The 22,472-nt window shown below is 38.2% G+C and overlaps 2 protein-coding genes across 2 annotated transcripts in view; one reads left to right on the plus strand and one right to left on the minus strand.

Moving 5' to 3' along the window:
- Positions 1-22,472, plus strand: part of RSPH14 (radial spoke head 14 homolog) — a 71,995-nt gene that overhangs the window by 15,518 nt on the left and 34,005 nt on the right. The window lies entirely within an intron of this gene.
- The window catches only part of GNAZ (G protein subunit alpha z), a 50,662-nt gene that overhangs the window by 10,184 nt on the left and 18,006 nt on the right, over positions 1-22,472 (minus strand). Inside the window, exon 2 of the mRNA XM_030959224.1 lies at positions 17,957-19,233. Coding sequence (XP_030815084.1) covers positions 17,957-18,679 — 723 coding nt within the window. The 5' untranslated portion in view covers positions 18,680-19,233. The remainder of the gene's footprint in view (positions 1-17,956; positions 19,234-22,472) is intronic.

Consider the following 22,472-nt stretch of genomic DNA (forward strand, 5'->3'; position numbering starts at 1 on the left):
TACAATTACTTGAAGTAAAGGTGACACAGAACTCTTCCCAGCAGTATTAGAGCAAAGAATAAGCAGCAATGAACATGAATTGAAGTTTGGGAGGTTCAGATTAGATGTTAGGTTTTCTCTAGAAGACCAGCACAGCTCTGCAACAATTTGTTGAGTTTTGTGAAATCTACATCCATAGAGGATTTTCACTCAACTAACTGATAAAGCCATAGCTGGCCTGATTTACTGTTGGCAGTAGTCCAGACCTTTAGGGATCACATCCAGCCTACATTTCTGTAATTCCATGCAATGTGAAAACATATTTACAGTTGATGCATAAATAAGAAGTCAATTTCACACACCAAGTTCTGAGCAGGTCTCAAACTTTGCCTCCCAAAGAGATGAATTCAAGCACAAGGGCTGTTCTTTGATGGAAAGAGTCACTATCCTGTTGTTGAGGAAGGATGAAAAGGAAATAGTTAATGAATGGAGTTGTGACCTTTCTGGAATATCCAGGGTTTACTCTTTTCTGTTCTTTGGTGCTCTCTGGTCCTTGGAATAGCCCTTAAGGTATTGAAATAGTGCAGAAATCTGCAAGAGGACTACACAGGAACTCAAAAGTGAAAAGAGAAATGTTTATTCACTCTTTCAGGCTACTGACTAACCTACTTTTGTATAGTTTATTCATAACCCAAGCTTTTGCTGATATTGTCTGTGTAAAGAAAGAATGCTTTTCATTGCACCTTCTTTGAAATGGGCATTTTTCTAATACATTGCAGGGTGGGAAAGGGTATTAATAGGGTGATATTGCTTTCTGACAATTGTCTTAATTGAAGTAAAACAATATCTTGACTACATAAAAGGAAATTAATATTTCTTTTTTAAATGGCATGAGGACAGATTGCAAAATCTCGTGCCTGTGAATGCCCTTTCTCTGGAGAAAATACCCAGATGATATAAAGAAAAGAGTGCTTATCAAATGAGTAGGTTTTCATTTCAACACACTCAAGCCCAGCTTTCAAACAAGACTCCCTGGATCTTTGTGAAAGATGTAAGATGAGGAATCATTTGTAGCATTAAGAAACAGAGAAAACCAGCAAGAATTATCATAAGCATGGAATGACTATCATATGAATTTAAATAAACTAGTTCTTTTCAATCTGGAAAAATAAATAGCTGAGAGAGAACATGTCCGAGCTCATAAAACCATGAATGGTATGGAAATGTTGAATAGCGGATTAGTTTTTCATCATTTCTTACAATGCAAGAAGTAAGAAACATCAAATTCATTTATCTGACAGCAGACAAGTATTCCTTCCATACAGTGCATAATTAAATGTAAAACTCTGTCATGAGATGTTAGAGAATCATAATGATAATAGTAAAAGTCAAAAAATGTAATTGCATTCAAGAAGCAATTAAATTAAAAGGGCACTTAAACAAAGAGATGTTGATGCAATCTGCTGTTCAGTTACCTGGGAGGGTAAATTGCAGGAAATATCAGTGTATGCTTGATCTGTTCCATAATTTTCCTAAATGTCCATTGTTGCCCACAGTCAGACACAGACTGCTGCAGGTACTGGCTGTGACCTAGTACAGCTGCTCTGTGTGTTTTGGCTGTCAGAACAGCTCATCCTTGGGGAGAAATCAGTTGTTTATTTCCCTGTTGGTGAAAATTTCTCCTTTATGTAACCCGTGTGAAATAGCTTCAGTTCCCAGGCAATTTTGCCTTTCCCATTAGTCTTGCCCGGCTTAGGAAAAGTTTGTTTCACACACTTCACTATCACTTGAAGCAGTGAATGTTTCTCATTGGAAGGTTGGCAAAAGCTCTTGGCACTAGAAGTACTGACCTCTAGTAATTTGCATTGTCCAATGCTGGAGTGTTTAAATGACAGAAAGACAGACAAACAGACAAAGAAAGAAAGAAAGAAAGAAAGTGAGAGAGACTGGTTCACATTGATGCTGAACCAGTTTTCATCAGAAGAAGTTGGCTAGTTGTTTCATTCTTCAGTAGTATCTGAACAATAAAAGCAGCCTATTACACACCAAAAAAGGTAAATGGCCCTTTATACCGAGAAATTCACTGCAGGAGAAAAAAGTCTCACAAACCCTGAGATCATTTCTCAGACTGTGGGACATGTGGAGAGGGATGCATCTTCCCCTCACAGCAGCTGAAATTCTTGCAGGAGACTGGCTTCTTGTTTTATTGCACCTTTGAAGATATTTTGGGTAGGACGCTTACAGAGTTTAGCACAGCAAGAGCTCTGGTGGGAACAACAGCTGCATTCCCTTTGTAGCCTGTCCATGTTGCAGGATTAAGGTAGCAGGAGCAAGTGGGTATTTTTAGCACCCTTGCACGTAATTCTAACAAAGTTCTTCCCATTGTGGGGGTTCTGAGGTTGCCTCCTACTAACCTGGAAGAAACAAAGGCTGAGGGGCACAAAGGTCAGTGTTCAGAGTCAAGAATGAAAAGGCAAGAGGAAGAAAGCTGAAGGGAAACTGCAAAGCAGCCTCAAGCAGAGGGTCTGAATCTGGGTCTGATCTTGGCTTTTTTTGCATGAGCTGACAAAAGTACTAAGAGTGCAAAACCATCATGTTTGGCATCATGGAGAATCTTGTCTTCACTTTCAATAAATTCTTCTGGTTTAAGGAACATTAGTGGGATTTAGAACAAATCAGTTTCAAGAGATAATTTCTATGAAGTTATTTCAGAGCAATTGGAGAAGAATGAAAGAAATGGTGATGTATGCTGTAAAAATGCTTTTCTCATATTTGAGATGGAAATTCTAATCTGTTGGGCTACGGACAAAGAAGTAAAACTAATTTTGTTCAATCAGGACTGTATTTAAGAAAACCTCAGACGCCCTGATGTTGTGGTCTCAGGTTACAGGAACACATTTTCTCTTCACTGAGCTTTGTCTCATTCAGCTTGCAAGATGGACAATGTCCTGTGATAGCCAATATTTGTCTTTAGAGTCACAACTCAATTTATAGATTCATGCTTTACTATAGACTTGCTGTTTATGAGCTGCTCAAAAACCAGAATTACTGGTTTCTTCATAAGCTTATAATTATTGTATCTGAATATTTCATTGACTACATTTGTTTCCACAGCATGTTGTCAGATCAAGAGGTGCTGTTGAAAGGAACTTATAAATAGGGAATGAAACAATCTATACAATGAGAAATTATAGGGAAGAAACAATCTGTACAATGAGAAATTATAGTTAGAAGGAACCCAGTAATTCTAGACACCCAATCTGATTTTCTAGAACATAAGTTTTCAGCACATATATTAATGTATTGAACAAAGATTAATAGGTTTTTCAAGATATCAGGTATATCTGGTATAGCTCTGAATAATCAGACCTACTAAAAATCAAATCAAAGCGTCTCAAATTAGGTTCCTTAGAGAAAAGTAAGGAAGAATGTGGGATTACCTAATAAAATTGTCATTTAATAAACACATTTGGAACTAAAAAGGAACATGGACCTATGCTAGGTTCTAGTATAGTTTTCAGTAGTGTTCCACTGCTTTAGCCACATTAACTTTCTGCTTTCCTGTAACCCTGTGTTCCATTCATTTCACATTTTCCTCCCTCTGCTAGAGATGACGGCAGTGTTCCTGCAGTTAACAGTCTTATTTATCACATGAGCCCCCATTAATCATAGAAAAATCATTGCATTCATTGAAAGAGGCATAAAATCTGTGGGAAAAACCCATCATCAATATAAAGTTGGAATCAAAATATACACAAACAAGACAGTCAAAATAAGGTTACAACAACATTCTCCCATTTACCAACTCTTGATTGTTTGAGCACTTAAACTCCTCTCCACCTCATCCTCAACCCACAATGCTTCACAATTCAAACTTACTCCCAACCTCCTCACTCTTCCAGTGCTGTTTCCTCCTCTGACTTGTACATTCCAGATGAGAAACAGTGCTTATATAATTTTGTACCATTAGAGGCTGAGCAGATCTCCATAATAATGGTTTGTTCCATTCATATTAGCACAGAAATTTGCACAGTTGAAAATAATTCAAACTTGCAAAGGAATTGGGAAAAAACTCATCACCTCTGAGACCCTGGCTGTGCTATCTGAAATATAAAGATCTTGTTAAAATAATGAAATTCTTAATTGTTTTTCTGTTATAATAATGGTTGAAAATATTTTTCCCGGCAAATGAATCCTTTTTTAAAAATCACCATACATTTCATCATTTGCAGAAAGGCAGATTTATTGTCTTCTGTCCCCAGCTTCCTCATCACTAGTTTAGTGCACTAAGAGTCATTTTGGTGTATTTAAGGGTCTCTCTAGGTATCAGAGAAAGAATCTGAGAAAGAATTCTGGCTGTGGCTACTTCTAAATGGATCCTCTTGTATTCTAAAATTCCTTCTCTCCTACACTGGGGAAAAGCTCTTGTGGTACTTTAATCCTAGAATTTGCAGTGCTAGAAGATAGAGCTGTGCCTTTTGTACACCCATCACCAAATTTTATTGTTGATTGTGTGTGTGAATTACAGTGAGACCAGATTGTTTTTCCTTAAACTGTGGGATTCCATACATCTAACACATCACAATATTTATCTTGCCATCTAATAATTCCAGCTGAAATTGATAGCTGAGATCAAGAGGGGTGTCAGATGTGCTGAGACTGAGTTACACAAGGAGGTGTCTCGTGGGACTCTCCTCTCTCAGGAGACAATAGAAACAGCATTATTGGCTTATTGCAAAAACATTCCCACGTCACTCGAGCTGCTTCTTGTGGGATCACAGGGGGAATCACAGGAAGTGCTGGTGGAGTAATGACAAGTTGGATAACAGAATAGAGCAACAGGAAAGGAAAAAAGAGAAGCTATTTGAACATTTGATTATTTCTGATATTACAGAACTTTTTTTTAAAATGTTTACTAACATTTTTTGTTAATACTAACTTTTTTTTAAAATGTTTACTCCATGTGAGAAACAATGCAGTAGCCTTGGAAACCTGCCTGATGTCTTTGCAACGAATCAACTTCTAGTGTTGTCTCTGTAAAATAACTCCTGTCTGGTTGGGGGACTCTTAATTAATGCATCTAGGATTGAATCAAGAAAGGGCCATTCTGAGAATTACTTATAACAGAGGAAACAAGGAGGAAAACTAACCAAGTTATCAGCTTTTGCAGGCTGGAAAGAATTTCATTTATTTGCAAGGCTGCTTATCACTTGTCCATTTCTCAGATTTCTTAAGGAACTAAACCCTAACCCTAGACTGATTTTCTATTCAATCCATTAAAAGGGTAAAAGCTCTTGGGTTGTGTACTCTTTCCTATTTGCAACTTAGTGTTTAAATATTAGGTCAGAAATACTGTAATTAATTATGTACCCAGTTATAACAAAAAATTATTTTGCTCCAGTGACTCCTGAATCTGTCCTAAGCACAGAGAGAGAACCCAAGATGCCTTCTCCTCCAACTTCTGTTTTCCACTGCATTCATTTCAAGTCCCTCTTCAGGTTTCCATGGAAATAGCACAGAAGTGTGCTTATATTCTTGGCATTAAAATATTCATAAAAAGGGATAAAGAGATGGTTTAAATGACAGATGCTGTATTGCTGAAGCAGGCAGTCAAATTTAGGGTTCTTGTCTGTAAATGATCATGTGTGTAAGCGAATGCATTCTGGAGAGAACAGGCCCAGAATAAATTCCTCACAGTGGTAGGAGAAGGGATAGGCAGGACAAACCTGACCTGCAGAGAAGGCAGGAATGGAATGCAAGATTTCCCAGAACAATGCAAAATAAAATGCTGCTAAGATTTTGCTATTAGAAGTTGAACCCTTTCTCAGGGAAAGAGATGATGATTTAAGCTTACAGAATTACTTTTGTTAACTGACAAAAATATTGTACAACTCCAAACTAATGAAATTTTAAAATCTTGTCTGTATAAAGCTGCTAATTCCTTTCAGATATTGCAAGTAGAAATTTCTGATACAAAATTTAAATTTAACCCTTTAAAAAGGCTCTCATAGATTTGAGTTCCTGAGTACATTGAATATTCTAAAACAACTATAAAACCTCAATATTCTTTTAACCTTAGAAAATCTAACTGGAAGCAGGAAATACACTGACTTATCTGTATTTTTATTAATGAATCTTTTTCAGAAAAATAATTTTGGTTGTTTACTCATTATAGAGATTTGAAACTTGAGCACTACTAAAATTATCCTAGTAGTATAAATAAGAATTTATATTCTAGGAAATCTGTTTTTCTGATTCAAAAATATAAAAGTCCTTAAAAGACCATTGTATGGGCAGATTCCAGTGCAGTACTTTGATCCTCAAGGAGAATGGAGTACAGTATGTAATATAAAGGCAGCTTTTAAAAATTTATGAAAAATAAACAGTAAATAGATGCATAATTTAAAAGCTTGCTGATAAAACATTTACTGCATAGAGACTTGGTGTGGTTTTCATTTTCCAAGAAAAAAAGTATTTTTAAAATATAAGTCTATGAAAATAAACACTTCAATATGTCAAAATACTGTCCCTTTTAATAATGGAAGTCAAGAATTTTGTATTGACTTGTTTGCATTAAGCTACTCTCAAAAAAACCTTGCAAGTCATAAGGCAGATGACCAGTGCATACTGATGAAGATCTATCCAAATGTTTATTAGTCTTTATCTATAAAATCAGCCTGACTTCTGGCATGTTTATTGGTAAATCCTTTTTTTGAAAGCCATTCAAACAAGGGTAATATGCCAGTCTGCTAAACCAATTATCCAAGCTCTGCGTGCAACAAATACTCTGGGACATTTTTATGCTAAAAAAGTGTTTGAAGAAGTATCTCTTTCAAAAAACACCTTTTTTTTATAAGCCATACACATCTGGAACTGAGAAAAGTGAGACACACGAAGAAGATTAAGCCACTGATGCAAATTAATAGAACAATCAAGAAATAAACCCCTCATCCCCACTGCTCTACCACAGAAAAAGAACATTATAATATGGAAAAGTTTAGGAATTGTTGTAGGTCACTGCAGATATGCTCTTTTGACTGCATCTATAAAGTTTAATAACTAAAATTTAAAAAACAATCCTACACAATTCTGTATTTTGATGCTGCCATTCAGGCTCAGCTCTGGGGATTGGGCTCCTGGCACAGCAATGTGTGACATAAATGCCAACCCTGAGTCAAGGGGAGCACATCAAAAGGAGCAGCAAGGACTTGGAGGAGTATTTGTCACCTGCTGAACAAGGAGAGGGAGCAGCAGAACACTGAACAACTGCTGAAGGAAAGATCCTTTGAGGATACATTAGGGGATTTAGACAGCAGTGGCTCAATCATTCTTTCTGGAAGGTGCATTTGTCATCATATGACACTTCCAGTTTTTAAAACCTTATCTTATTTCTCCCACCAGAAATGCCCCATGCCCTAATCAGAGCTGTATGACACAGATACCACTTTAGCACTGAATTTTAAGAACAATGGAGAGGTTTTTGTCCAGGATTTATTACCATAGAAAACCTATTGGTTTCCAGTTTGTACTTTTGGATATTCATGTAATTTCCCTATTGTTTAGAGAATAATTATCTCCATAATAGAGAAAACAGTAGAATTATAAAAGCATTTGTCAAGCTGTTCCAGAAAACTCTGGTCACTTCTTAATGAGCATGCCCTAGAATCCTTTGTGAAAGGCCAACTGAGAAAGCACCTTGAAAAAGCTCTCAGTGAAAAAAGGTTATATTTTGTCTAAAATCTTCACACTAAGTAGGACCTGCAACTAACTGAAATCATACTATCTGTAAAATCCGTATTCAGAATAATTTTCAACTAAATCTTTAATCACTCCCAATTACCTTCCATTCAAGATAGATGCTGGCTACTTGGGAGCAAAAAACCTCAAAACATGGGACAGGACTCCTCAGCAAAAATACTACTGCATAAATGTTAAAATGATATTATTTATTAATCTTTCTGCCACTAGTGCAAAATTGAAAACTAATTTATGCCATCTTTAACCTAATAATGATTCTTATAAGTGGGATAAAAAATGAAAAAAAACCAAGATTTTTTTCAGAGGTTGATGGATGGGAAAGACTTCAGATACCAAGCAATAAAGCAATCTACCAGCAGGGCCTGTAAATTCAATCCACAATCATGTCGGTGAGCCAAGAGTTTATCTTACAACTCATCTTCTCTTTGTTGGCCAGCTGCACCTCACTTGACATTGCCCTGCTGTGTGACTGATGCCCTTTCAGCAGGAGCTGTTATTGAGCTATGTCAACTTCAAAAAGTGACAGAGTGGTATTACAGATTGGGGATGAATTATTCATTAAAATAATTATATTGATGAGGGAGAATGATTGAAAAATCAAACTGGGGAAAGCCAGACTTTTTTCTTCTGTATTTCTTAGCTGTACAGCGCCTCACTTCTCTCTGATATTGTACAAGACCTTCCCTATTTACATTGTATCTGTACATTGAGCAATACCACAAATTGCATATAAAACTGATTTCTAAATAAATAGGAAAGTCGGCTTCATGAGTCAGAAAGCAAGATATCATCCAGGATCTATTTACCAATAAAGGAAACAATTGAGAATGTGCAGTATTAATAAAGAAAATTCATACTAATAAAAAATAGCAATTTCCTCATAGCAAATAATGACTGCGAAGAGCACAGAAATACAGAAGTATTAATCAGGAAAGCAAAATACAAAGAATTAAAATCTGGAGCCTGGTTTTGCTCATATTAAAATCAGTGGTAGCAATATTTTAATTAATTTTGTTGTTTGAAAACTACTATCAATAAAATGAAATCAACATCTATGATATAATCTGTTGGAATTCTGTACAATTTCCTAGTACTTCTTCTTCAGTAAAGCAAATATTTCAACTCTTAAGCTCCGTGTATAATGATATAAATATAAAGATTTTCATCATCTAGTTGTATATTTTACAGGACTCTATTAAACCACTACACCCATCCAAGCCAGGAGCAGACAGGTTTCCCAGGCAAGTTCTTCCCCACTGGCTCCATCTTTTAGCACATGGGGACAGCCTGTCCTTCTCCTGTGCCTTTAAAATTTCCTTCTTGAAGGATGTCCAGCTTTCCTGGCCTCAGGACTGTCCTCTCAAGGGACAGCCAGTCTCCTAAACAGGTGTCAATTCTGCTGAGCTCCCTCCTTGCTTTCTGAGAATTACAAACTCTTACATTGTGATTGCTGTGCCAGGGCAGCCTGCAAGCAGCACATCACCCACCAGCACTCCTGCTCCTTCTGCAGAGTTTCTGGCCACCCATTGCAGCCCTCCTGTGGTGCCAGTCATCCCACCACATTTCTGGGATTGCAGCTATGTCATTTTTCCTGCTGTGCCAGTGGTGCCAGTCATCCCATCATATTTCTGGCCTGGCAGCTATGTCATTTTCCTGCTGTGCAGTGCCTTCCAGCTCCCTGCTTTGTTGCCCACGCTGTGGGTGTTGGTGTAGATGGGCTTCAGTTCAGTTACTGATCCCACCACTCCTGGGAGAATGAGCACTATTCCTACTCATGACCTTCTCAGGCTTTCCAGGATTTCTGACACAATAACCTTTATGTCTCTGCTGCCACCTGGATCAGCCTTAGCTGCCAGAGAAAAGTTGGTTCAGCCTCTTTCCTAAAACAATAGAATTAAACCCCCAACTATTTCAAGTCAGTATTTATCTGACCTAACTTCCAGCCAGTTGTTCTTTGCCTTTTTCTGTTAGATTACGTATTTCTTTAAATATTGAGCATTTTTTGCTCCTTCAGGTATTTATACACTAAGCAGGTACTTCACTTTTTTTTAGCTCTACAAAACTAATTAACCTTTTGAAACCTTTTTAAATGCTCTAAGTCTCAGTCTGGATTGCTGGATAGCAATGACAGCCACATGCTCTGCAGAGCACTGCCTCCAGGACATTTTAGGCACAGCCACAAAGCATTTACTCTTGTCAACTTTCATTTTGTTTTTTTAACATGTCTTTAACCTCCTTTGTTAACCTCTCACATTTCCAATTCAGTTGGATTTTTTTTTCCTTTTTCCATGTGTGGGTTATTGAGGGGTTATTTCTTTCTAATTCCTACTTTGCTTTGATCTCTGAAGAACAGCAAAGGCACTCAGCAAGCTCCTACTGGAGCCATCCCTCTCTGTAGCACTGCCAGGAGGATGCACACTCTCAGTACAGGCTTTATAAAAATTAGTGTACTCTGACAAGTCCAATGGCATCCCTCATCAGTATTACCAGGGTGCTACTGCATAAACATTTACACCAGCAGAATTCCAACTGATCTGGGGAAATACCAATGGAAATAAGCTCATTGCTATGGCAGAGTTGCAGTGGGAAGGCTCAGGGTGCTGGAAGCACTGGGAGCTTTGGCAGGACCAGGCTGAAGCCATTGTCAGCAGCTGTGACACCCAGTGCTGTGCTGGCAGGGAAAGAGAGGGAGAGAACATCAGGGTGGGGAGCTGAGGGGCCTGGCTGTCCTGGAGGAGGTGCAGCACATCTGAAACACCACCATGGCCTTCTACAAAATCAGTTCAGGCACCAGCTTCCTCACCATAACTGAGAGGCTGAAGGATTCTTGCTTCTCATTTTATGCTAAATTGGCTTAAACTATTATCAACAGTTTATTATTACTGATGGGAAATAGCTGGGAGTTGGTTCCTATTCGCAAAGTAAAATATGGTCAATCAGTAAATCATGGGAAAAAGTGCACAGAGAGTGTGTGGACTGTGTATTTCGAAAGCAAGTTGTCTCGATCAGCTTAATAATGAAAAGAAAGGACAGTATCAAGCTAAATATCTAAAAAATAAGTGACAGGAGTTAGAGAGCTGAATTAATTGGAGTAGAGGAGTTATTCATTGTCTGCTAATTTTGAAGTATAATCAGGGGACACTGTCATTGGTTGACAAGTTAAAAGTTTAACTGAGCGTATTAATAGCTTTCAAAAAATGCATTTTGATGCTCAGAAATCTTTCCCAAGATACAGGCATACGTATTCAGTCTTGGCAGCACACAATCAAAAAAAAAAAAAAAAAAGGAAAAGTGCAGCAACAAGGGCAAATCACTAAATCTCTGCAAGCGTATAGGATCTGTTTAATGCCCAAGCTTATTTAATACCTTAGTTAATGACAGAAGGAGTAACTATAGTAACAGATAACACTACATTAATACATGCCATGGCCACAGGCCAGCTTTAAGACAACAATATTGCAGAATTAGAATTAATTTCAGCTGTATGCCAAGCCACAGAGATTTTTTAAAATTCATGTAAGTAATTCAATTCAGGGATTTTGCAGAATTGACAGAGAGTAGTTGCTAATGATCCTTACAAAGGAAACAAGGAAAATTAGTTTCAAGTTGGGTAAGAATTTTGCATACACAGAATATTTTATCTGCAAAAAAACAAGGAACAAAGAAAGTTGTATCTGAAAAGGCTCTAGTCTAGATTCAGTGCTGCTTCAAACTGCCCCATGAGAATACTTCTAGGTATGTTTTGGTGACAGAATATTTGGATTTACAAAACTCTGTAGCTTAAATAAAACTGACCACCTCTTGCAACAGCCTATAACAAATATCTGTATTTTCTTAAATTGCAAAGTTTCTGTCAGGGCCTAGAATGGCTCCTTTTACCAGTGCTAACTCAGCCAGAACATGCTCAGCCAGTGTTGCACTGATTGGTATAAAAGGTTAGTAGGATGATTACCCTGTAAGGATATTAGTGTAAAGGCACTAGACAAACTTAATAGTAAATTTTGAAAAAGAGAATGTGATGAATCCTGTAGCCCTCCAAGAACAAGAATGCCAAGGGACCAGTCCATGGCCAATGCTGGCCTGACAAGGTTGTTGATTTGCCCTGCAATCTAAATTACTGACCTGTAATAATGGAAGAAAGTTCTGAAAAATCCACCACCACCACCAAAACTCACTCTGAAGCTGTATTAACAGCAAGGATCCTCCTTTGTTCCAGCATTTCTGCTGGTTTTTGAGGCTAATTGGACTCCACTACTCTGTCCAGGGTTGGCGTACCACAGAGAGTTGTTACAGCTTATACACCTACAAAAATAACCCAAAGTAGCTGTAGCTGTTTTTCTAGACCAAGATGGAATTTTCCTTTTTTTTTTCCATGCTGGCACATTTCTACTCACTGTGATTGTTAAGTAGACAACATAAAGAATTATGAGAGATGATATCAACACTTCTCTACCCACCAGATGGATTCTAAGTTTCTAAACTCAAACCACATTATTATTTTTGTGGCATTGGGCTTCAGTGGGATCTTGACCCCTTATACTGCAGTCAAGTGAATTTCCAAGCCACATCTATATCATCAATAATTCACATATGTCTTTTAAAAGTTGCTCAGTTTATTGTTATGTTTGCATTAAAAGCTACACATTTGCATCACAAAGAAGTAAAGCTGATTGCCTGAACTATGCCACTCTACTTCACACACATTAAATTTCAGAGAATCTAATTAACTTCTGAAGATTAAACCTCTACATGTCCTAGAAGTGTATTTTCCATAAGGCTAGGCCAGGCTTATGGAATGCTCCTAAATATCCTATGAACGTCAGGCATAGATTAAACCTCTACATGTCCAAGAAGTGTATTTTCCTTAAGGCTCGGCCAGGCTTGTCACATGTGCCTCAAATTATGTGGCATTCCTTACTGTTCAAGGGATTCTTTGAGGGCAAGTTTAGAGCTTGCTTTTAAGGAAATGGCTTGCAATAGAGCCATCTAGAGAGCTGCACATGAAGATGACAATATGCTGTCAAAGAGCCTTGCATTGCCCTGGTGTATTCCTCTTCTAACTCCTTGCTTGCTATAACCAATGCTCCAGTTTCACTTGGGTCTTTCCTATACAGTATATTTGAGATGTTCATGGCTCTCCAACCCAACTGAGAGAGCAGAGACATTCAGTTTTTTCCTTCACAAACTGATTCTTTATCCAATTGACATTATCCAGTGGGTATGATCAGCTCCTCTGCCTGTCAGTGGCTGTGCCTTTCTGACTCATTCCAATTCCCCAGTGCTTGACAGGTGCCTTGTGTTCATGTGTACTACACTGCTGGCTGCTTTAACCCTGCAGTTACAGAGCAAGCTTTACTGCCTCTACACTGGCAGGAATTCCTGGAATTCAGCTGGGTTTTGCTTGGGGTTTTTGCCTTCTTTTATAGTTTTAAGAGCAGCAGCATTATTGGATCATTGAGATTTTAACTTAAGTTCTATTTATTCATCTGTCAGTACCTATGTCTTTCCACCTAAGAACTATTCTGAGCCTGAAGTTCATAGGATATTTAGGAACATTCTGCCACTCCTAATGCCTCAGTGTTTTACTTACCTTAGTGCTGTAAAGCTTGGAATTAATTTAAAAATCACAGCAAAACACCTTACCTAGTCTAGGACTTTTGAATACAGCCAGTCACAGAGACCAAAACCAGGGAGTTACATCATCTCTCAGGTATTTGGCATGGGGGATTTTAGCCAATGCCTGCTGTTACCTAGTCAGGAAATTCAGTCATCTAATTCAGATATAAGTCTGACAACTAGCCCTGGACACCAAAGCAGGCAAATACTGCACAGTAGGTCCATTACTTCTGTGGCATGGTTTTCCAAAACAGGTAAAAGTCTTTCTGGTTTTGCCCCTGTGAATTTCTTCTACTGCTTTACAGTGACAGAAATATTTATCTGTAGTTTTAAATACAGGCTTGTCTTAGGGATTAGTCTATTGACATGAAATAGATAAACCTCACAGCAAAGCTTCCCAGGTTTTTACAATCTGATACTGGCATCTTCCTGCAATCATACAATGCCATTGGAATGGGTCTATTTTTTGTATTCCATAGTGTGGCACATTATCATATTTATTGCTTTTTTTTCCTCCCAATTAGAGGAAATAATTTAGTGAACATAGACAGATTTATTTGCATATAAAGTTACTGTTAGTATCTGAAGTTACATAGAATGTAAGGTCCAGGGTATGGCAACAAATCCAAAATATGAAAAATTGCTGTCCCATGTGTTCTATGTGAGAATATTCACATAGAAAACATACAATTGTAATGAACAATGTAAACAAAAATATATCTTCAGCTTGAAAGAATATCTAGTAAAAAACCTGCAATTTGGCAGCTGATCAATCATTTCCTGTTATGTATATTCATTATTTTACTGCTGTTTACATATTTTAGAAGGTACATGCTTGGATACAAGTCTTGAGGCTGGAATTGTGATGCATTACTATATAAAGTTAAACTTGGGTAAGACACTATATATATATATTACTTTGTTAAGTGCAAAAAGGCTAGAATTTCATTGGCAGTGTTGAAAGATTACACACATGAGTACTGAAGTCATCTAGGCTTTGCTCCCACACAAACTTCACTATGAAAAGTCTTGAAATGGAAAAGCTTCATGAAAAAATGTAACAGTGTAGGTCAGTCTTTTTCTAGGATTTCCCAAGTGATTTAGTTTGTCAGAAAAACGTTTCCTGACATGATCTTTTACCACTGGTAATAACAGGTGCTAGCAGAGCTATGGGTACACAGATCACAATCTCCCCTCTGTCCTAACTGTTAGTATTAGCATTGCAGAGAAAGAGCTGCATGCCAGAAAGGATTTTTAATACCCTGAATTACTGAAAAAGCTGAACTGTCAGGAAAGGCAAATAAGCCCCTTAAGTATTTGGCCTCAGGGGGAAGAAAAAAAAAAGGAAGAAAAGGAAGAAAAAAATGTTACCAATGTTGTTTACTTGATAAAAAAATTCCTGGCAGAAACAGGATTTCTGTTCAAAATTCATACAATTAACATACGACAGAAGGCTTCCCAGTTATTATTATTAGATAATTTAGAGGTTTGATTATGTCCCCAGCAATTAGTGTTGTATGAGGCCTACTCCAACCTGAATTGTTTGCTGCAGCAGTCTGACTTTTTCATCTGCATCTTCCTTTTAACAAGATATTAAAAAAAGAGCCTCAAAAAGCCTAAAATTTAATTTTTATATTCATTTGCAGTGGCTGTAAGAAAGGTAATAAAAATTACTTGTTACCTGCAAGCAGTTTTCCTCTAACATCCATACTTCTATTTTTACTGAACCAGTGCCATTTCTAGACCTGCACAACCTTTACTTGCCATCTCCTGCACCATGTGAATCTCTTGTGACTACTGACCTCAGGAATTCTCAGGCACACACTCCTGTTTAGCTCAGTTCATTATGTACTTCATTATTGCACCTTTGAAGTGTTTCTCAGTCTCAAAGCCTGTTGCAGCTACAGGCTGTGAAATAAAACTGTCTGTGAAATGTGCAGCAGGACAGAGCTGGACAGGTGGGGACACTCACCAAGAAACCAAGAATCCTTTCCATGGGAACAGGCAGCAGCAGTGACTTCTGAGAGTACAGAATATTTGACATTCTCTAGCACACATTGATTTAAAGAGGAATTGAAATAAAAATGAAACACTTCGATATTAAGGGGTAGTGCCTTCAAAGTGCAGGATGCAACATGTAAGAAGGCAAAAAAATTATTACTTGATAATGTAACATTATCAAAGGCCAGAGATGGCATCTTAATATGTAATAAAAGATACAATGGGTCAATCAGCTGCTAAGGAGCGTGAAAAACAAGACGAGTAATTTATTTGACATAATAGAGAAGAAATCAGCGCGGGATATAAAAACTTAAGGCAACCTTCTCAGAGTGCTGGTCAGGAATAATAATCATACAATAAATCAATAGCAATCCAAAGGTATTTTACAATTTTGCAACTGTGTCAAAAGAAGAGACAGCTGTTATGTGGTTGAGTCACGCTAACTAGCTATGGTGCATGGAATGATAAAGGTATATTTATTAGATTAGCTAGGGGAAAAACCTCCCAAGATATTGTGGAAATGAAAACACAGATCCCATTTCCAAATAACCCTAGATAAGCAGGAAAAATATCGTTACAGAGTGACAGAGCATACAAGGTGAAGGAAAAAAGTGAACTGTAATTCTTCATTTATCTTTCTCTTTAGTAAACAGCTAAATATCACATATGTTCAACAAACAAACAAAAATATTGGTTTGTCCAGGTCTACAAACTGTCAACTCAGGTGATTTTGTTCCTAGGAGTGATGTTACCCAGAATAAAGCATAGCAGGAGGAAGAAAAAAGCCCCTGAAAAAGTCAGCCTTCCCCTTCTGTTATTTGTTTTCAGGCAGGATAAATTTAACTTAGTCACTTAAGATGTCACACAAAGGAAAAGTTGTCCAGGCAGCCGATAGTTCAGGCATTATTTTTGTTCTCCTGTTCTGCTCTCTGGTGTCACTACAACAATCTCACCCTCAGCAGACTTCACGACTCAGCTATAATCAGAACCCACAGGGTGCAGAACTGGTTTCCCCCCCATTTTTTACCATATCTGTCAATCATTATTTTAACGCATCTTCAATAAAGACAGAGTTCATGCAGAGCATTTCTCCACTTCTGTCAACAGGATCACAGAAGTTTTCATATTCATACAGATCATTTGCTCAACTTTCACAGTTTATAAATCACCCAGATTCTTACATGCTCTCTCAAGCAGTAAGTTATGTTTGGCAGTAGCCTAGTTTTATTTAGCAGTTCTCTTCACCACAGATACTACACCAGGAAGCATTTTACATTCTGCAACTCCATCTTTTGTAGGGCTTTTCTCATGAGTGGCAGTCTCAGTGTTGCAGTTCCAGTAATGTACCAATGTAGGTACTGTGGTTGGTCTTGTATGGGCCAATGCTCATAAGGATTTTTCAGAGTATATTTTTTCCCTTTCAGGTAGTAATTTTTGATTTTTTAATCTGAACAGTAAGGCAGGAAAAGTCAAAAGAATTGCAAGAAACTCCTAGTCAGGGTCTAATGTAAAATGCTTTTCCTACTATGTCTGAAAATGAGGAGAAATAATTAGTGGCAATGTTTCTCTCATGTCAAGAGGAGGTTACTAAACAAAAAGCAGATACAGAAATCTGTTACAATAAGAAGGCACTAATGCCAAGACAAGAATCTCCAGATAATGAAGGGTAAGTCCACACACAGGACAGTGGAATGGCTCATCATAATAGTACAGAGAAGAAAATAGAAATGCTGTTTATAAACAGTAAAATCACTACAGAAGATAAGAATAGGGAAATCTTATATATGTGATAAGCTATACCAACAAAAAGGAGCCATCATGCATTCCTACCCACAAACTCCCTTCTCTTAAACAGCATGTTTTACAAGGCTGTAAAAAAAAAAATCAAGTAAAACCCCTGTGAAGCTTAATTCAGGCACTTTGAAAGTCACAGCAAACATACATTTGTGTATCTGTAAGCATTCATCTATTTCCCATGGCTACGGTATTTGCATGCTGTGAAAACCAGAAGCTGAAAACATTAAAGACTATTAAATGGGAGTGGCTGTTCTTTGGACAAGGCAAATTAGCCATTTACCCAGAAACTGTCAAAGAAAATTTTAAATATAAAAATGTCCTATTAATTAAAAAACATGTTTAATTAATTTTAAAAATTAATGTAATCCCAAATTCTTATTGAAAATCCTGGGAATAAAAAGGGGGAGGAAGCTGTTACTTACTATTATTTTACCTTTGACATTTCCCAAGACCTTCATGGTGTCCAAATGAACTATCCCTGTACACTGGGATGTCACTACTGCCTACCTTTTTAAGTGGTGTTTGAAGTAACAGTTAACCACATAAACTTTTAGCAAAAGGCACCAAAAACATTAAAAATTGGCTGACATGTGAAAAGCGCCTCCATTTCCCAAAAGTAACATTAAAACTAACACTGTTCAGTGGGGAAAACTATCCAAATAAAGGAACCATAGCTTCTGGGTTTTCCTAATGACTGGGGATTACTGCCTTGGGAGGGAAAGAAGGAGAGGGAGATAAAAACCAAATACTGATGGAGGAGAAAGGAAAAGAAGGAAAGAGAACAAGGAGCAGAAGGTGCACTTACTGTTTGGTTATCTTCATACAGCTTCAAGTCATACCCACTCAGCTCCACACAGAAAATTATTGCTGTAACCCCCTCGAAACAGTGGATCCACTTTTTGCGTTCAGATCTCTGTCCACCCACATCCACCATTTTGAAAGTCAGCTCTTTGAAGGTGAACTTATTTTCTACAATCCCTGTGGTCATGTCCCGAGACCGCAGAATATCTTCCACCGTGGGGATGTAGTCCAGGGCCGCGATGCGTTCCAGGTCGTTCAGGTAGTAGGCAGCGTTATCCTCCAGGTGGTACTCGTTGGAGCGGCAAAAACACTCCTGCACACCAGGGTCTGCCCACAGCCTCTTCATCACCCCCAACAGCTCCGGGGTGATCTCCCCTTTGCTCTCAGCTGGGCCTGTCAGGGCAAAAAGCTGCACTGCATCGTACGCTCTGTCAGGATTGTGGAATTCTATCTTGAGGGTGGCCAGAGCCCGAATGATACGTGTGAGAGAGTCAATTGCATTATAGATAATCAGAGGTTTGTATTCCTTACAGGCCTCCAAGTTAAAGCCACCACTGTGAATGATTTTCATCTGCTTTACGATAGTGCTCTTCCCAGAATTGCTGGTGCCCAGGAGGAGGAGTTTTATCTCTCTCCGTTGTCGCTGACTTTCAGAGCGCAGGTGGCGGTCAATCCTACGGGACCGCCGCGCTGCCTCTTTCTCCTCCGAGCTTTGCCGACATCCCATGGTACAGCAGGCACGGACAGAAGGGGAGGGTGCAGACTGGCTCACTCTCTTGGCGTCTCTCAAAAAGATCTGCGCTGTCTTTCAGTCCTCGTGCCAGGTACACCCAAATGGAATAAAGGTCACTATCCAGTACCTGACGACCCCCGATGCCTACAGCCACCTAATTGAGTCCCAGCAAGGGTGCAAACCCATGGAGGTATGCAGCCACAGAAATAGTCTCTTCAGCAGATCTCATGGCACTCCCCTTTCTGGTGCATGAACTGTGGCACATTCCTGTTAATGACGGGACACTTCCCTTTGCCACAGTTTGTTTAGAACCATCAAATACCCATTTCTGTTCTGCATAATGATTTGGCTGCCTTCTGTCCAAAGGTAAGAAGCCGCACTTTCGCCTTCTCTGCTCTAGCCTTTTCTTCTGATCGTGTTCTCTGGTTGCTGTGGTGATGCTGCAAGATAAAGCTGAAGCTCTTTTCACTGGTACTGAACTTGTTTTGTTTCTCTTCCCCCACTTCTTCAGCTGATCCAGTTCAGCTCTGTAAATCTGTGCTTTCCACCTGCCAAACAATGGGAAAATAAATGAATGAGAGACTCTGCTTTCTTGCAGCAAGCCACTCACTTTTTCCTCTACTTCTAGACTTCTAAACCTTTTATTATGCCAAATAGAAAATACAGATGGAAAAAAATGTAAAGAAAAGCAAATATCTAAAGTTATAGTAAAAGCATAGGGACAGCTGAAATTTGCAAACCACAAGAAAATGTGGTTTCTGAATAATAGTAAATCAAATCTCCCGTTCAGCCTTCTGTGTTTTGTTATCTAAACCTACATGAAAACAAACAGTGCTGAGCTGTGCCCCAGTTTCTCCCTCAGCAAGAGCTTATGGCAGTGCTTTTCCTGCAGTTCTGTTCCGACTGGTTTGTCTGAAGTAGAAAATGAAAACTCACAACTACTTTTCCCAGCCTCTCTATTTATATCAATATCTTGTACTCAGACAGATGTCCTCCTGAGTTTTCTTTCATCTTATCTATCTCCACTGAACATTTAAATAACTAAACTAAGGAAGCAAAATATGCTGATTAACTTTGCTTCATGAATTTGAGAAAGGAAGAGTTACTGATCTTTGTAACATCTTTTTTTTCCCTTGGAGAACAGTATTGTTAAACACAGTACCTGCATCTTGCTTAATCAGTAAAGAGATGCAAACTTTGTAAGCTTCTTTCCATAGCCAAGCTACGTGGTTTTGAGCCTCCTCTCTTTCCATTTCAATACAGGAAAATTCTGAGCTACAGTAAAAGAGAACAGTGACTACAAGGTGAATTTTTCATACAAGAAGCACATGAAACACCATCCCAAGCAAGGGCAGAGAGCTTTTCAGTGCCTGTTAGAGCAATTATTCTTTCCCAGATTAGAGTTTAAGCCTACTAGCTGGAACTCTGCAGAAGGCAGCAGCAGGAAGCAGTTACTCTGGCAGAGGGAAAACACATTACTAACAGCTGACTGGTGATCATTTGCCTCTCTTCTAGGAAGGCCTTGCTGCTCCCACTAAGCTCTGAGCACAGTGGGCAGCGGAATCACAGATGTCACGGCTTCCTCCCCTGAGTGCTGCCCCAGCACACCTTGGCACCTCTCCTGCTGCCTGCTTATTGGGCCTGGAGGCTCCTCACTGAGTGCCTTTGCAAACCAAAGTACACAGCACTGAGATCCTTACAGAAACTTGCAGTCTACTAAAGAAAGTTTAATAAAAATGTAGTAGAAAGTTAAGTCTCCCATTACCATTTTCAAAGTTGCCCTACAAGCCTTTAAAAGTTTTCCTGTTTGAACTTACCAATATTTAAATGTAGATGTGACAATAAATTAAAATACATGTTAAAGAGAATGATTTCACACTACCAGGAGAGAGACAGAATGTTCCAAGCCAGATGTTGAGCCTCCAGCTATTGTGAGAAAAGTATAACTACAACTACTTGCAACCTTGTGTACTTGATTTTCTAACTAACCATATTTTAATGGTTATTAGAATATGGTTATAGAATATGGTTAGAATTATATTCTAAACTAATCTTGTCACAGACACATTTTATGAAAAATCCTTTCCTTAAGATTTTTTCTCCTAAGAAGCCAAGAGGCCTCAAGAACAAAATGTAAACAACGGTTATCTGCTGCTGTGGAACGCAACAGGTGGATCTGTGATTGATTTCATGTGGTTGTTTCTAATTCATGGCCAATCACAGTCAGCTGGCTCAGACTCTGTCCGAGACACAAGCTTTTGTTATCATTCTTTCTTTTTCTATTCTTAGCTAACCTTCTGATGAAATCCTTTCTTCTGTTCTTTTGGTATAGTTTTAATATCATATATATCATAAAACAATAACTCAAGCCTTCTGAAACATGGAGTCAGATCCTCATATCTTCCCTCATCCTAAGACCCCTGAGAACACTGTCACATAATCTTACTCTGGTTTTTCTAAACTTTCCAGTCAGTACAGAGAGTCACCTCTCCACAGCAGTTTGAAATGCTTGTCTCTTATCTTTGCCTATAGGGACACCAGTGCTAGAACAGCCAGGCAGTTTAAGCATTTTGGATATTTTAAATGTAAAGACATCCAAATCCTTTGCCCCAAATGCACCATGTATTGCTCTTACCTGGTCTGAAATTCTACAAGAGAGTCTTAATATCAGCTATATTTATCATACTTCTCTTTGTATGGCATTAGCTCATGAAGAACAGATTAATCAGTGAAAAATTAAAAGACTAGTGTACACATCAATAGAATTGTAATTAGCACAACTTTACTTACTCTGAAGATGTGGAAAGGAAAACCCTCCCAAGTGAGGAGTTACGCTTTCTTCAAATAAGTCACTTTTTCCAATAATCACAGAAAATGAAAAATTAGAATTGAGGAAGCTGTTTCTTAATGAACAACCTTCTGGCTATGCAGAGAGAATGAAATTCCTGTATTAGATATCAGGCCAGATTCTGATTTTACTTATATAAAAATCAGAGCTGCTTCCACTAATCTCACTTATTCTGACACCTTCAGGACATTTCAAACTGGTTGTTCTTTAAACTCTCATCATCACAGACCTCATTTTCATATCATTGATAAAACGACTTGCTGAATTCTTTATGACATTTTCTATGTATTGTGGTGATTACAGGTGAAGAATTTTGCAAGAAACACACATGAGACTCCCTCTCTTTATTCTCTCAGTCCCATCCTGAACAAAAGAGGCTGGCTAGCAATGAGCAGCAAGAGGGCACCTATTCCTGCCAAAAGGCAGCAGTCTTAGGAGCAATCTGGAGATTTTATGACTATATAAGACAAGCAGATATTTTTTAAACTTCATGTTGTTTGACTCAAACACTTATGAGAAATGGTTGGGTAGAAAGACTCTCTCAGGAATAATCTTTTGTTTTCACTCAGCTCATACATTCTGTAGAGTATTTCCTATTGCATATTTCCACAACACATTCAGATGCATTATTCATATTCCACAGTGTTTTACATATCAACTGTTTTGTTTGCCATTCATTAATATGTTTAACACCAAGAAAACCATAGAGTAGGATCTCCTTATTGTAGGAAAGACCAAGAGAATGTAAATATATATCAGTTTTGCACTCTTGAATTCCTTTTTTTTTTTTGAATTCTAGTCATTCCTATTGCTTACACTGGATATCACTATTTCAAGTAGTAGCACAATGAGGTGATTATATTGTTGCTTTGTAAAGCAGAGTAGTACATTCTATTTTCAAATGGGCACTACAGTAAGAAAGTTTGGTGTATTTGAGTA

The sequence above is a fragment of the Camarhynchus parvulus genome, chromosome 15 (genome assembly GCF_901933205.1).
Source record: "Camarhynchus parvulus chromosome 15, STF_HiC, whole genome shotgun sequence".
In the NCBI taxonomy this organism is placed as follows: domain Eukaryota; kingdom Metazoa; phylum Chordata; class Aves; order Passeriformes; family Thraupidae; genus Camarhynchus; species Camarhynchus parvulus.